The following is a 15,421-nucleotide window of genomic DNA, read 5'->3' as shown; positions in this document are numbered from 1 at the left end:
TGTTGTGGAGATAGATATAAATATTAAAACTTCCTATCAATTATTCTTTGTGTATAGTCCAAGAAAGAAAGTATGAAAGATTGAATATGGGTGTTAATATATTACTACGTATTTTTATTTTAGATGAAGTGAAAGAATGAAGATGAACGAATTGAGGTGGATATTGGGAAGTGTGGTATAAGAAATTCAATACAAGTAACTACATTCAATTTCAAATTTTATTTACATTATTTTCGTATGTTCAAATTTGGTCTTCATCGTCAAGTGAAGTTCCGTTGTCTTTTACGAAGTATAAGGGTATTTAATTTTTTCGAGAAAAAAAATCTTGAAAGATATTGTTTGTACAATTCTTGGCGAACTTTTATCGAATAGATAAGTATACCAACGTCAGATCACGGAAATTGTTAAATATAGGTGAATTGAGGATAAGTCTCTCTTCGTTGGCGATTACCCGAAGGTAGCGAGTGTGTGAACTGCTTTACGCCACCGAAAGAGAGTTGAAGTTGTTGATGTATGACATGCGATTGATGGATTGAATGAATGCATGTCTCATTTAGTGTTTCTATTTGTAGGAGAGTTTTCTCTTCCTTTGAGGTTGCTAGTTCCCAATGCAACTTGGAAGAATTAATTGAATTTCCCTTTTCGGCTCCTTACAAAGCGAAAGTTTCATTGTCTTCTTTTTATCTTTGCTAAGTTGACCCGCTGGTCTAATATGAGGGTACTGTAGTTGACTCTTATTAGTTTGAGGTTGCGTGATACTCGATGTCACCGCTTCATTGTGGATCGGCTTCGTATATTCCCTTCGTTTCTTTCTTCGTATATCTTTACTTGTGTTCGGTGGGGTACACTATCATATATTAATCAATATCACTATTATATTTTGTTTCATCCTGATCAGTGCAATCATTTGTGGTTCCCTCTCAATATACTTGCTTGTGCTTTCAAGAAGAAAATAAAATAAAAAGGATTTAGGGTTTTTTAAGCTTCGATTTTGTACAAAGAATGCGTGTGGGATTTGGGCTTTAAAAGAGAGTCCATTGTTTATTGTAGGTAAGCCCAAAAGAGGCTCAACGTAACGCACTTTATTGATGGGAAATTGGCAAAAATGCGACAAATTACAAAAATAAAAAATAGCCTTGACCATGCACCACGCACAGTGCGTAGTGGCGAGTGCGTGGTCTGAGATTGTTTCCTTTATCGTTACATTGTGCTCAGAAATACGCACTAACGTTAAGCAACACGCACCGTACGTGTTGCTCAACTTAAATGGAGCCTGGTTTCCTTTTCAAATTCATTTCCCACATAAACACTACAGAATGTAATTTAAGTAATGCTCATTTAAGCAGAATGTAAAACTTGAAACAAAGATTTAAATGAAACATGATTCATTCAACCTTAGTTCACAAAGAACATAGGAATCAATTATAACATCGATGGAACAAAGACAACCTTAGCAGCCATGTACACCGATCTTGCATCAGCTGCAGAATAACAAGTACAAAATATTATTGTTTCATTAATTAGGTACCATCTACACTACACTATGTTTTCCTGAACATAAAACAATGTACAAGTAATTATGCATTCAAACACACTTTTGAGCGACCCGGCTCTTTTAACCTCTAGGCTCCGCACCAACTTTTTTTTAGAAATTTCACAATGTTGTATATAGAAAAAAATATCGCACAAACTGGCTACGAATGCCATCAAGCACACGCACCATTTTTTTAAAAATTTTGATGTGTTATTTATGTGAATTTTATACAGGTGGAAACTGGACCAATTGACCTGGCACGATCTTATTTAAGATTTTTGATTTTTTTTCATTATTAATCTAAAACCTAAACATTATTTTAATAAAACGATTTAGAAGGTTGCACGCATTATAACACACTTGGGGAGACTCTCAACTTCTCAAACCCATTTTCCCCATCTCCAAACATGTTAGAGATAAACTCAAACCAAAATCGATTGACCCATTAAGAAAAATCAGTTAAATTTTACTACATCATTAAATAAATACCTGCAATTTGCTCCAAGCTAAATTTGGCGGGTACATTAGTCTCCGCCTCAACGGTAGCTTTAGCAGCTGCAATTCCAACGGCAATACTTTGCATTACATCTAAACCTGCACAAATCGAAGCAATCGATCCACCAACTAAACAATCACCAGCTCCTGTAAGTCTTTTAACTGAATTAGATAATACAGCTGGAAAATTCACCACATAAGGGCTATTACTCGACCTCTCTTCGAGCCTTAAAGCACTAAACAATCGGTCAGATGGGCAGACTTGACTTATGGTTTTGTGCAACTTTTTGCCAATATCGTGAGACTTATTGTTTCTGTTTGGTCCAATATGTTGAAAGTCGAGACCACCTTTAGAACATAACAACACTCCTTTAGACCCGAGAGTTACCACAACCACTTTAATGCCTTTTTCAAGCAAAATCCAGATTGCGGGTTTTAGTTGTTGAAATAGAGACTCTATTGTACTGCTATCCTTTTGAATTGGAGTGAACGCGTGTTTAAAAGATAGAGCATTGGCCATTGCAATTAGCTCGTCTTCATTAGGTGAAGTAAACGTTATCTGTAAAGTATCAATGTGTTATTATGGATCATTCTCCAAAACTGGCCAAAATGAAACGGGTCAACTGGGTTGAACGGGTTTAGAAGGCCCAAAAGTCTACTTTTAATGTATACAACCTCGTATGTTGTTCTAAGTACATATTCAGATTTATATGTAATTACAATTCACACATAAAAGTTACACGTCGATCCGACCCGACCCGACCCGGACCAGCTCCTTTCGAACCCTTGTAAAAATGGCCTGTTTTACTTTTACCCAACCTGCGTACTCGCTCATTTTGCCACTGCTCAGCTCTAATCATTTGTAATGATTTTCGGGCTAATTATTTTATAAACACGAGTTTCAAAAAGAGGAGACTCACATACTTGGCAACTGAAACGACTCTTTTTGACTTTGCTACAGAAACGGGCTCGAACCACACTGGTGTACCAACCTCTGCTGCTACTGCAAGTAAACGACATGATACAGACACTCATAAAAAATATAAAAAATAAAAAGTTGAGGAAGGGTGGAATGCCAGGTGGCGGGTGACGGAGAAACATACGTTGACAAGAAGCTTCGAGAGCCGCTGAACTTAAGTTAGCGTCAACCATCACCATAGGAGCAGATGCAATATCAGACTTAAATTGTACAATCCACTTAGGTGTAACAAACCTTTCCTGTAACATATAACATATTAAGCATCTAAGTTTTGAATATCACTTTGTAAATAAACGGTACGCAAAAAAAAAAAAAAAAAACTTTGAAATACGGATAATCGACTTACAACGGACTCGACACTTGCAACAGCAGCGGCTATTTCACCATCCGTATCAAAAATATCACATACAACTGGAGTCTCTATCTCATGGCCTATTCGGATGCCTTACATACATAAACATGAACATACACAATGATACCAAAATTCAAAACCTTTTCTTTATCACAAAAATGTACCAGAAAACAAATTATAATTAGTACTCAAAAGTCAACCTTTCATTGATAATCCTGCAGACTTCCAATACTCCAACAGCAAATTACCTGCAAAATTTCAAATTAGTCAAAAGTTTGTAAATTTTAAAACAAGAAAGAAAGATCATGTATGCTGGCCTCAATCGATGCATACTATCGAGATTCGTCACCTGACATATCCAATCCTAGTGCACTTATCATAAAAGGCTTTGTTCCAAGCTTTGATACACACTCAGCAATGTTCCTAGCTACACCTCCTTCTGCATATCGCATCTAATTAGAGGAACTAGTCAATGAAAAAGGCTGCAAAGATAGTAACCTAAACGTATACAATACTCAATAACTTAATAATCACCCAAGCCATAGTCATTAACATCAATGTACTAATAGTTTGTCCCAACATGGATCTATCAGGTAACAAAATAGCTCAAACGGGTCGACGTTTAAAAGTTCAATGATTTTATGTTACATACACCTATACAATACCTAATCTTCCTATTTGTAACAAACCAAATAGTACACCATTTTTGTTCCTAACACATTAATTATCACCAATTTCATTAACAACTACTGTATCAACAAAAAGTCAACAATTTGAAAATTGACAACAAACTAAGTGAGTATACCTTGCCAGGAACAGTAGTTCTAGGGTTTGGAGAAGTAGAAGGAGTTGCTTGAATATCTAACACCATTCCCCCTATTATTATTACACCTTCACTTTCTTTTTCTTTTTCGCCCTTATTAGCTACCATCTATATTCATTCATTCATTCATTCCACAATTTAATTACAACAGCATAACTATATTTGGCATTATAAATAACTTTTTAATAAATAAATTATCAAATGAAGAGAAAACTAAATAAAATTGTTAACTTCTTATTATACATATATATAATAATAATTACTCGTACTTGTGATTTTGGACGATCCATTCTGCCTGACCTCCGAACAACTTCCCTTGTTAATTTCGATAGCGATTATTCAAATTCAATTCAAATATATATAAGAATATAAAGATGAAGATGATATGCAATATTAATTACGGAGTATTATTATTATTTTTTTTTTAATAGATGATGTGCAATTAACGAAAGGATCTGGGTTTAGACGTACTGGATGGATAACCCAGCTTCATATTTTTGTACTTCGTGGGTGTAGCCATTGTTAATATTTTTAATTGTTATTTTATTTTTATTTTTAGTTTTTATTTTTACTTCTTTAATAAAAATTAGAAAAAAACACATAATCAATGATAATCCTGATCCTGAAAAATTTATAAAAATTTATATTTTAATCTAATTCCTTGTTTTTGCCAAAAAAAAATAAAAATGATAATCCTGATCCGTAAAGTAATGTATTTATTTATGTATAGTTTAAAGTAATGTATATTATTTTTTTTATAAAAAATCAGCAAACAATTTTATTACTTAAATAAATCACACATTACTTTGATTTATTAAGACAAAATTTAGACTAATTTTTTTTGAAAAAATAAAGTTTCTAATATTATGGAATATATCACCGAATGATCGTAAAAATATTTAATTTAATTTAATGTTTGATATTTTACGTATGTAATAAAGTTTAAAGTTAATTACATGAAAAAATAATACAATTTTTGCGATTACAATTGCGAATTTAAATCCACTTTTTCAAAATACGGAAATGTCGCTAGAACGTGATAAAATCTAGCCTAAACTCAACAACCCATTCATAATAATTGGCGCGAATAAAACTCTGATAAGTTTAGAATTTAAACTAATTAAAACTTCAAGATTTCAAAACATATAAACGCAGGTGTTGAACCGATTAACAACAAGAAATATATTCGATCACTATATCATCTCTTATGGTTGAAAACTTTTATCAAAGTTAAGTGATCAAAACTCTTTTGCCCGGTATAAAATTAATACTGTAATACAATTAATACAATCCATATAATTTAAATAACTTAAAGTTCAGATTCAGATAGAATTGAAATCAAACAACTTTTTACATTAATCATCATAGTAATTAAAAAAAAAAAAAAAAAAGATATAAAAGCACAGCCAAAAATCATATGATTCTTGCATGCTTACAAATTGTACTCGATCATAAACCTGATTTCTAGTTCCACATCAATCAAGAACGCTCATACGGCCCATTCGGGTCAAGTTGCTTGCACAACCCTAAATACGTCAAGAAAAGAACCCGATCTTTCGCTCCGGTTCGATGATTTCTCGTATGCTTACAAAAATACTTCAATTGTGCCAAACTACAACACCCAACCATCTGTCCAAGTAGCAAAAACAACCAATTTATTGCTCGTTTCTTATCCGCGATAACTGGTTTCACACAATTTTCTTGATCACAAAACTGACACTTTGGCAAAACCGGGCTCATCCAGGTGTCGGGCGCCCGTTCTTTCCAACTATACTTATTCTCCTTCACGTAATTCGAAACTTCGAAGAATTTTGCTTTTAAATCGTACTCGATTTGAAACTTTCGGTTACAACGCTTGCATTGCACGTCACCAGAGATGACGTTGATCCCGGCTTCTGTTAAGTGTTTAACACTGAAAACGGTGGCACGATGATCTGTAGCCCATCGAAACGGCGGTGTGATAGTTGGAGCTTTACCTTGACGCAAGATTTGTCTAGGGTTTCGACGATTGCGACGTGGTGTGGGGACCACCACGCATTGCGTCGTTTGCGGTGGTTGTCGAAGGGAGAGATGGAGATCGGTTTGGGCATTTTCGGGTTGTTGTTGTTCTTGAATCAACGGGATAGTAGCCATCGTTGTATTGATCAGGTTGTTTGATTAGTATAGTTTAATTAATAATGATTAGGATTAGGGTGGTTATATAGGGAGTGGCCGAGTGAGAAAAAATAGGATGTAACCAACTAAATAACATTATCTTTCAAATTTCAAATAATGCGGAAAAAAATGTGTCTACGTATCTTTTGAATTAATTAGTTACTTTTGGCGGTTCTAATTTGATCTGGATAGTGTATATACGGAGTATTACATAAGAATAAGAAGTTGGAAAGATATTAAACTATTAAATACAAAGTACTCCTGTTGAACAACTAAGGGCATGTATGCATGCATGTAAGTAATTTGTGATCTATTTGAATTCCAATTATGTCCAAAGCTTATATAGGATTGCATAAATTTCGTCACACGTTTGAATTGATTTTGATCAAGTCAAATAATAAAATAATAAATTTATAATAGTAATAAATAATATCATCTTTAAGCTACAAATGCATATTTGCGTGTGATTTGGTACTACGGGATACATTTGTAAAGTGACCAAATTTGGTACTCCGTAATACATGTCTTAAGTGAAATAGAGAATACGAAAGTAATGTTAAGCACATAAGGCCATCCCTAACCCATGGTCCCTGCTCACCGTCAAGATGATCGCCCTCCCCATCACTGTCCAGCAAAATAAGTGTTGTTTACAAATCGTTTAGCTTATTTTTCTTGTTTTCTAACCGGAAAAATCGAATTTTTTATTTTAACAAGTGAGCAATTGTGATGACCCGGAAATTTCGACCAAATTTAAACTTAATCTTTATATGATTTCGATACGATAAGCAAAGTCTGTAATGTTGAGTCTCAAAAAGTTTTGGAACTATATTCATGTAATCAATTACCCTTTGACTATGCTCGACGATTCACGAACAATTATATGTAAAAATATTATTAATTATATTGTAGTAAATAATACGAAGACGATTTAAAGAAGCAAATGACCAAAATATTAAAATGTATAAGTTACATTTCAAATAAGATAATTTATTGGCAAATAAGTCTAATTATTGATAAAGGTACTTATCGCGAACTGTAAAATACAAGATATTAAAGCGTACGGAAAGACGTTCGAGAAATCGGAACCGAGACATAAACTGGGCTTAAATGTACGAGACAAGGAGCTAAAATTACAAGTCAACTATGCACAAGAATATAATATAATATATATAATTATATAAATTATATATAAATTATATATAATTAATTAATTATGTCGACAAGCTAGTGAACAAAAATGTGTGAGCTGGAAATGCGCACCTTCGCGATCGCGGAGCTGTAAGGCACAAAAACTCCTCGATCGCGGAGCTGTAAAAATCAGAATATGTCTATAAAAGGCACGAGCCTTCTGCCGAATTCAACACATCTTATTCTGAATCCATTCTCAATCTGTCTCAATATATTTATATTTATAATTATAATTTTAATTTTAATTTAAGTTTAATAATAATAAAGTATATACGAGGGTGTTTTAATTCCAGTTTCAAACCGTTTTAAACTAAGAAAATATTGGGTATTATTCGGAGTATTGTTCGTGAATCCAAGACCAACCATACAGTCATCCACTATCTTTACGTCTACGTACTTTCCTGCAATATTAAATCACAATATTGATAGGTGAACATTCATATCTTATCTTTTATATATTAATAGTGTATCCATGTCTAGTGCTCGAGTATATATGTTTATGCATGCTTGTATGCTTTAATTTTGTCGTTAGATAGTTTATGATGAATCACGAATTTGATACATATGCTACTGATATAAAGTATATGATATGCATGTCGTTGAAAAGCTATCGAAAAATTAATAACTTTTCAGTTAGAAGTCGCGTGATTTCGATGAACGGATTAAAAGATATGGTCAACTGAATTATGTTTGACATTAATTGAATTTGTGTTTGAATCTACAATTAATATTTAAACAACTTATTTATAATATTAATAAATTGGATTTTTGGATACTACTTGTCGAGTAAATAAATTCTTATATAAGACACGTCTCGTTTTGTTAAACAATTGTCAAACTTGACTTTTTGAGATGACTTTTGTTAACTTTTGCATGTCGGTCTCGAGCATTAGGATTGTGATACACTATGACTCGACCCAGCTTGTTAGACATTTATTGACCAACGTATATTCTCTAGGTTGAGATCTACGGTTACTTTGCATTCCGAGTTTCGGTCACATTTCGGTGAATAAATTTATGTGCTGCTAAGGTGAGTTTATAGATTCCCTTTTTAAATGCTTTAAATATTTTTGGGCTGAGAATACATGCACTTTATTTTATATGCAATGGACACAAGTATTTACATACTTAATTCTACACTGAGTTTGAACCAAAAATCCCTTAGCTTTGGTAACTAGTAGCTGCCGGTTATAAGAACTGGTGGGTGCGAATAGTTGTATATGGATCCATAGGGCTTGACATCCCCGTCCGTTCCAGGCATAGATGTAGCGACCAGACAAAATCGTCATTGACGGCGCCGCTACTTAGGTCCCGTTACGTGGTCATAAGTCTTTAAAATAACGTTTGACCAAAGATATGTCGCATTAATTTCAAATGTAAAAGTGTTTCAAAGTTTACAAGAATTGTTCAACCAAAAGTTACGATACTAAGTTATAAGTACACTTGAAACCTATGCGACACAATTTTAGATAAAGTCAAAAGACGCTCCACGTATGTATGTATATTCGACATCCAAGCAAGTATCAAAAGTAATGAGCGGAAGCATGTATCACAAAACGTTCAAAGACCTGAGAAAAACATAGAAATCTGTCAACGAAAACGTTGGTGAAATCATAGGTTTAAGTAAGTAAGTACAAATGAACCACAAGATTTATATCATTGAAATAATAGTTATCCATTCCAAAAATTGTTATCACAAGCACCCAATTATCAAGGCTTAACATTCCTTCCATAGAACCCCCATCACAATAGTGTTAGAACATACACTGTTTCTCGAAAATATATTTCATTCGTAGGCAGTAGCGAACCGTCTGAATGAGGGTTTGTCAAACCCATATGGATCCATACAACATAAGTTCTCGCTTACACCCGGCAAGTGTAACTAATGATAATCGAATTGAGGATTTTGTTCTAAACTCGTATGTAGAATGTTTGTTTTCCTGTACTTGTGTTCACTTAGTAAAAAGAAACGTTTATGTTTTCTCATCCCAAATGTAAGTTCAAAAGAGTAAAAGTGGGACTATGATCTCACCTTGAGTGCACGTATGTAAAAGTACTTCAACAAGTAAACGTGTGCAAGAACGAATGCTAGTCTTGACCTAAACAAATAGGTTTGTATCAATATCGGTAAACACGGTTGGTCAAAGTGTGCAATTAGTCATATGGCTCGTTACGACTCGTTTATAATAGCATGTGAATCAAATTGTTATGTTTCATGCAAGGTACAAGTATAAAAGCATGTTAGAATGATTGCATAAGTGTTTGATTAAGTTTGGACAAAAGTCAACTTTGGTCAAGTCAAAGTCAACGAAAAAGTCAACACGTTCGGGTCGGGTCCCGAACTATTTTTCTGAGGTTTTTATTCATATATAAGCATGTTAGAATAAGTTACATGTGAATCGGAGGTGCGTAGCATAGTAAACATTTTTCGTAAAAGTGTAGTCTTGGTCAGAACCCAAACACGGCAAATGTCGCGCCACGACCAAAGAGTGCCGCGCCGCGGCAATCAACGTGAACTGATGTCTGGTCTGTTTCAATTTTCCAAGTCCCAAACCAAATTTCATTTAAACACAAAACACAAACCGTAAACTCTTACGACACGTATCTTATATCGTTGTAAAGGTAATTTGACAAGGAACACAACTAAATACGTTTCGTCAATCAAAAACATCATTTGCAATTATCGAGTTTCCAAATTAAATGATCAATTAATGCTCATCATTAATGCTTCAATTTCATAAATGCACAATTATGATTCGGGAATTAAATGCACACATGTGATACGCCGTTTCGTAGATAATTACGCATACAATGCAACTAAACACTTACCAACAACAATTCATGGCATTCAATGCATCAAATGTTCACATTTAGTTCTATCAAACCCTAACCAACATCACCAAAATCAATAATCAAGTTTATAAAGTTTTCTGAAACAACCTACATATCAAATTGAAGCTAGTGATTCTAGTAACACAATTAAAACATGCTCTTATAACATTTAACAACATTCAAGCAACCAAATCACCAAATCAAACACACCAAAGTTCAAGTTCTTGCTAGTTGCTTAAAATAACGAGATCGAACATATAAATCATATATTGATGTTAGACTTGAGCCATAGACACTAATTAACACTTTTACAAGTAAAAATCATTAAGAACACAAAATCTAGTGATTTTAGAAAGTTACCCAAATGCGATAAAGTTGGTATGGATTCGAAGAGGAAGATACAAGGATTCCGAATACGTAATTTGTTTGTATTGATGCTTGCACGATTTGAAATAGATGATGATTCTTTGTTTTGGGTTTTGAGAGAAAAATGGGAAAGTATAAAAGAAAATGGAAAATGAAAAGGATAAAGAAAGGAGGTGGGTGTGACTAGTCCATTGATAGTGCTCCAAATGAACATATATTTAGGCACAATATCCTTCCAATATGTAAAGCTTTTAGTTGTAATTGTTCTATTTTTATGTAATATTCGTTTAAATAAATAAGTGCGAAGACAAAAGAAGAAAACGACGATTTGAAGACGCAAATGATCAAAAAGCTAAAAAATACAAAGTACAATCCAAGTGGTTCAATTTATAGATGAGAAACGTCTCAAAATTACAAGAGTACGAGCCGCAAAATGCAAAGTACAAGATATTAAATTATACGAAAGGACGTTCGAAAAACCGGGACCGGGACCGGGACCTGAGCCAACTATCAACGCGCGACGCAACGGAGCTAAAATTATAAGTCAACTATGCATAAGAATATAATATAATATTTAAATAATTATATAAATTATTTATATATTATATATTATATTAAATAACGTCGACAAACTAGCAAACAAAAAATATGTGAGCTGGATCTGACGGCCATGCGATCGCATGGGAAATAGGCATAAAACTCATGCGAGTGCATGAGCCCATGCGAGTGCATGAGATTTGCACTAAAATCTCATGCGACCGCATGAGTTACTGTAGCAGGCCACATCCTATAAATTCGCCAGTTTTCTGCGAGTTTTAATACATCTTTTTCTATTTTCTTTCTATTATCTCTTAATTTATATTTTAATTATAATTTTAATTTAAATTAATAATAATAAGGTTATGGTAGCGAATGTTGTAAGTTTGTAAGTCGAAACTCTGTCCGGGTAACGCTACGCGATAAATAATCACTGTAAGCTATGTTCTTCCTTTTTAAAATTAATGTCTCGTAACTAAGTTATTATTATGCTTATTTGAGCCAAAGTAATCATGATGTTAGACTAAATATTAAGACGGGATTATTAGATTTTGTACCATAATTAAGGTTTGGACAAAAGACCGACACTTGTGGACATTGGACTATGACTATTAATAGATAGGGGTTATTGTCTAATTGAGCGACAACTCATTGGAACCTGTCGAATCTATCTTCAAATTAGTTAATCTAATAATTATTAAAATGATTATGTATGTCCTATTTAGTGACGTTTATACGACATCTTTTACGATCATTTAATTAATTATTTAGGTAGGGTAATTGATTATTCATTCTGATCAAGTGGATAAATTAATATTCATATCTCATTAAAACAGGGGTGGATTACATATAAGGATAATTGGTATAATTGTTAACAAAGTATTAAAACCTTGGATTACACGCAGTCGATAACCTGGTGTAATCATTAAACAAAGTATTAAAACCTTGTTACAGTTCGAATCCCTAATTAGTTGGAATATTTGACTTCGGGAATAAGGTTAATTTGACGAGCATTTTATAATTATGACCGATGGACTATTATGGACAAAAACCAAATAGGTATCAAATAATCCAGGACAAAGGACAATTAATCCGGGTAACAATTAATTAAAATCAAAACGTCAAACATCATGATTACGGAAGTTTAAATAAGCATAATACTTTTATTTCATATTTCATCGTACCTTTATTTACTGTCATTTTAATTACTGCAATTTACTTTATCGCAATTTAAATTCTGTCATTTATATTATCGTCATTTATCTTTACGTTTTATTTAAAATCGACAAATCGGTCATTAAACGGTAAAAACCCCCTTTTATAATAATATTACTATATATAATTATATATATTTTATATAAATATAGTTGTAAAAAATGTAGTGTTAAACTCAGCTAGCTCCCTGTGGAATGAACCAGACTTACTAAAAACTACACTACTCTACGATTAGGTACACTGCCTATAAGTGTTGTAGCAAAGTTTAGGTATATCCCATTTAATAAATAAATAAATAACTTGTGTAAAATCAAATCATATTTAATAGTATTTCGCAATGAAAAATATAACTATTTCATATACACCTCTGCGCACATCAAGTTTTTGGCGCCGCTGCCAGGGACCCGGTGAAACGCTATATTTTTACGCTATAATTCTTATCTCTAATTTTGTAAAAATATTTTGTATTTATATAAAAACATAAAAAAAATTAAAAAAAAATACTATATGTATATATCTATATATATATATAAAAGTGTTAATTAAAAAGTTTTTATAATTTTAAAAAAAAATTAATTTTCTATTTTTAGTTTATAATAAAAAAATTAATAAGTGTTTTTATATAAGTTTATTTTAAATTTTTATAAATATTGTGTAACATTTATAAAAAAAAGTTTGAAATCAAAATAATTAATAAAATTATTAAACGGGCCGAAGCTGTTCGAAGCCCGAATGAATTCTGGAATTGTTGGTCTATACGATCGCATGACCCAGAAGACAAAAACCCATGCGGTCACATGAGCTGCTTTGAGAGGCCAAACCCTAGCATTAATTACGAAATTAGGGTAATTTATTTAATTATTATTAAATCAATTAGGTTTAGATTTAATTATTATTATTATTATTATTAGTTTTAATTAGTTTATTCTATTAGTTTTTAAGTTTTAATTAAATTTGTTTTATAAAATAATAATATAAAAATAATATTTTTTATAAAAATTGTATTTTTATAACTTTAAGTTTTATTTTTATATTTCGTATCCTTTTAATCGTTTAATTTGTAATTTGTATTTTTATCGTTCATAATTAGTTCGTAACTTAGTATTTTACCGTAGTTATTTTTATTTCTAGATTTTTAGGCTTTGCCGTAAAATTCCTTAAGTGCTTTTTCTTTAGATTAAGATTTAGGCGCTTTAGAATTTTACGACGTCGCTTATTGCTTTATTATTTAAAATTTTAGTACTTTTTAAGTTATTGCCGTTTTGGATATAGAATTCTGTTTAAGCTTTAATACCTTTAGACGTAAGTTTTAAATTTTAGTTTTTAGACTTTTAAGTTTCGACGCTACATTTTATTATTTTTCGACGCTTAATTTTTCGACCTTTTATTTTTCGACATTTTTCGACGCACTCTTTTTCTTTCTTATTTCTCGACGCTCTAGTTTTTAGGACATAGAATTTTCTATTTCTTCTCTAAAATTTCAAAACGAAAAATTATTTTAAGCGGTTAAATTGATAGACATCCAAAATTTTCTGGTTCGTAGTAATAGTTGGATTTGTTAGTGGCGAGTTGTGGGCTTCCGATTTAAAGGGTCCTGGCTACCTGCTGCATCTATTGGCTATTCAAAACGTGGGCAAAATCAGAAAAGTCTATTAATTTGATAACTTATATAATATTTTTTTTCTTTTATAACTAATAGGATATTCTGTGAATGCACCGAGCAAAACGTTCACCACCTTTCATACGTTCACCACCTGTAACTCGATCAAGACATCTAGCCAATATTGTCGTCGTTGATTTTTTTTTAGAATTATCATCTAGTCAAACAAGTACTCCAATTAAAATTTTCGATAATCCATTTTTTGAACCCGATTTCACTATCGAGAACCCGGAGGATATTCAAGGACAATTCCAAGATCCTGAACCACTAATTATTCCTCCTGAACCACAAACCATTAAATCAGAATCCTCTAGTGATTCGTATTCAAAAAATTCAATTATGGAAGTAACGGAACCTCTAAGTATGGAAGACCGAATGAGAGCCACACGCACTGGCCAAGGTCACGCCATTATTAAGCCATATATTAATGCGCCAGATTATGAAATCAAATGACAAATCCTACACATGGTAACTAATCAATGCCAATATAGTGGTACGCCAAAAGAAGATCCAAACGAACATCTTCGAACCTTTAATAGGATCTATACTCTATTCAAAATCAGAGAAGTTGAGGATGAACAGATCTATCTCATGTTGTTTCCCTGGGCTTTAAAGGGAGAAGCCAAAGATTGGTTAGAATCGTTACCTGAAGGGGCGATTGATACATGGGATGTTTTAGTTGAAAATTTTCTTAAACAATTCTTTCCGGCATCTAAAGCCGTGAGACTTCAAGGAGAAATTGTTACATTTACGCAGAAGCAAAATGAAACTCTATATGAGGCGTGGACAAGATTTGGAAAGTTGTTGAGAGGATGTCCTCAACACGGTTTAGATACTTATCAAATAGTACAAATATTCTACCAAGGATGCGACATTGCTACACGAAAAGACATCGACATAACAGCTGGTGGTTCCATTATGAAGAAAACCGCAACTGAAGCTTACAAAATCATTGATAACACAGCCTTCCACTCACATGAGTGGCACCAAGAAAAAGATATCTTTCGTTCATCTAAAGCGGCTAGAGTCGATTCTAGCCATGACTTTGATTCCATTTCAGCAAAAATAGATGCTTTTGAAAGACGAATAAAAAAGACGACTAAAGATATTCACGCAATACGAATCAGTTGTGAGCAATGCGGTGGACCACACTTAATGAAAGATTGTCACATTGAGCAAACGATGGAACAACGAGAGAATGTTTCCTACATGAACCAAAGGCCGGGAAATAATTATCAAAATAATTATCAACTGCCAAGGCCAAACTTTAATCGAAATCAAAACAT

At 32.7% G+C, this 15,421-nt stretch overlaps 2 protein-coding genes across 4 annotated transcripts; both read right to left on the bottom strand.

The window, feature by feature from the left end:
* Positions 1–1,093: 1,093 nt before the first annotated feature.
* LOC139899045 (pseudouridine kinase-like) lies at positions 1,094–4,684 on the bottom strand. Of its 3 annotated transcripts, XM_071881887.1 has the most exons (9): positions 4,453–4,684; positions 4,166–4,291; positions 3,710–3,812; positions 3,561–3,608; positions 3,355–3,452; positions 3,133–3,247; positions 2,950–3,032; positions 2,024–2,588; positions 1,094–1,481 (listed from the first exon to the last, which is right to left on the bottom strand). In XM_071881887.1, the coding sequence occupies exons 1-9, from the start codon at positions 4,471–4,473 to the stop codon at positions 1,423–1,425; spliced, it is 1,218 nt and encodes a 405-aa protein (XP_071737988.1). In that variant the 5' UTR covers positions 4,474–4,684; the 3' UTR covers positions 1,094–1,422. The 3 variants fall into 3 exon arrangements, with proteins under 3 accessions (XP_071737988.1, XP_071738104.1, XP_071738041.1); XM_071882003.1 differs by lacking the exon at positions 4,166–4,291 and having other exon boundaries at positions 3,710–3,799; XM_071881940.1 differs by lacking the exon at positions 4,453–4,684 and having other exon boundaries at positions 3,710–3,799.
* A 978-nt stretch (positions 4,685–5,662) lies between these two features.
* On the bottom strand, positions 5,663–6,316 carry LOC139854664 (uncharacterized). The gene has a single exon (XM_071843958.1). The coding sequence runs from the start codon at positions 6,314–6,316 to the stop codon at positions 5,663–5,665; it is 654 nt and encodes a 217-aa protein (XP_071700059.1).
* Positions 6,317–15,421: the final 9,105 nt, after the last annotated feature.

The sequence above is a fragment of the Rutidosis leptorrhynchoides genome, chromosome 1 (assembly GCF_046630445.1).
Source record: "Rutidosis leptorrhynchoides isolate AG116_Rl617_1_P2 chromosome 1, CSIRO_AGI_Rlap_v1, whole genome shotgun sequence".
Lineage (NCBI taxonomy): Eukaryota > Viridiplantae > Streptophyta > Magnoliopsida > Asterales > Asteraceae > Rutidosis > Rutidosis leptorrhynchoides.
This window is presented reverse-complemented; position numbering and strand designations above follow the sequence as displayed.

Coding starts and splice junctions, on each gene's coding strand:
- LOC139899045 (XM_071881887.1), bottom strand. CDS start 4,473: ATGGATCGTCCAAAATCACAA. Junction 3,609..3,709: donor ACTAGGATTGGATATGTCAG/GTGACGAATCTC, acceptor GAAATTTTGCAG/GTAATTTGCTGTTGGAGTAT. Junction 3,453..3,560: donor TGCAGGATTATCAATGAAAG/GTTGACTTTTGA, acceptor TATGTATGTAAG/GCATCCGAATAGGCCATGAG.
- LOC139854664 (XM_071843958.1), bottom strand. CDS start 6,316: ATGGCTACTATCCCGTTGATTCAAGAACAACAACAACCCGAAAATGCC.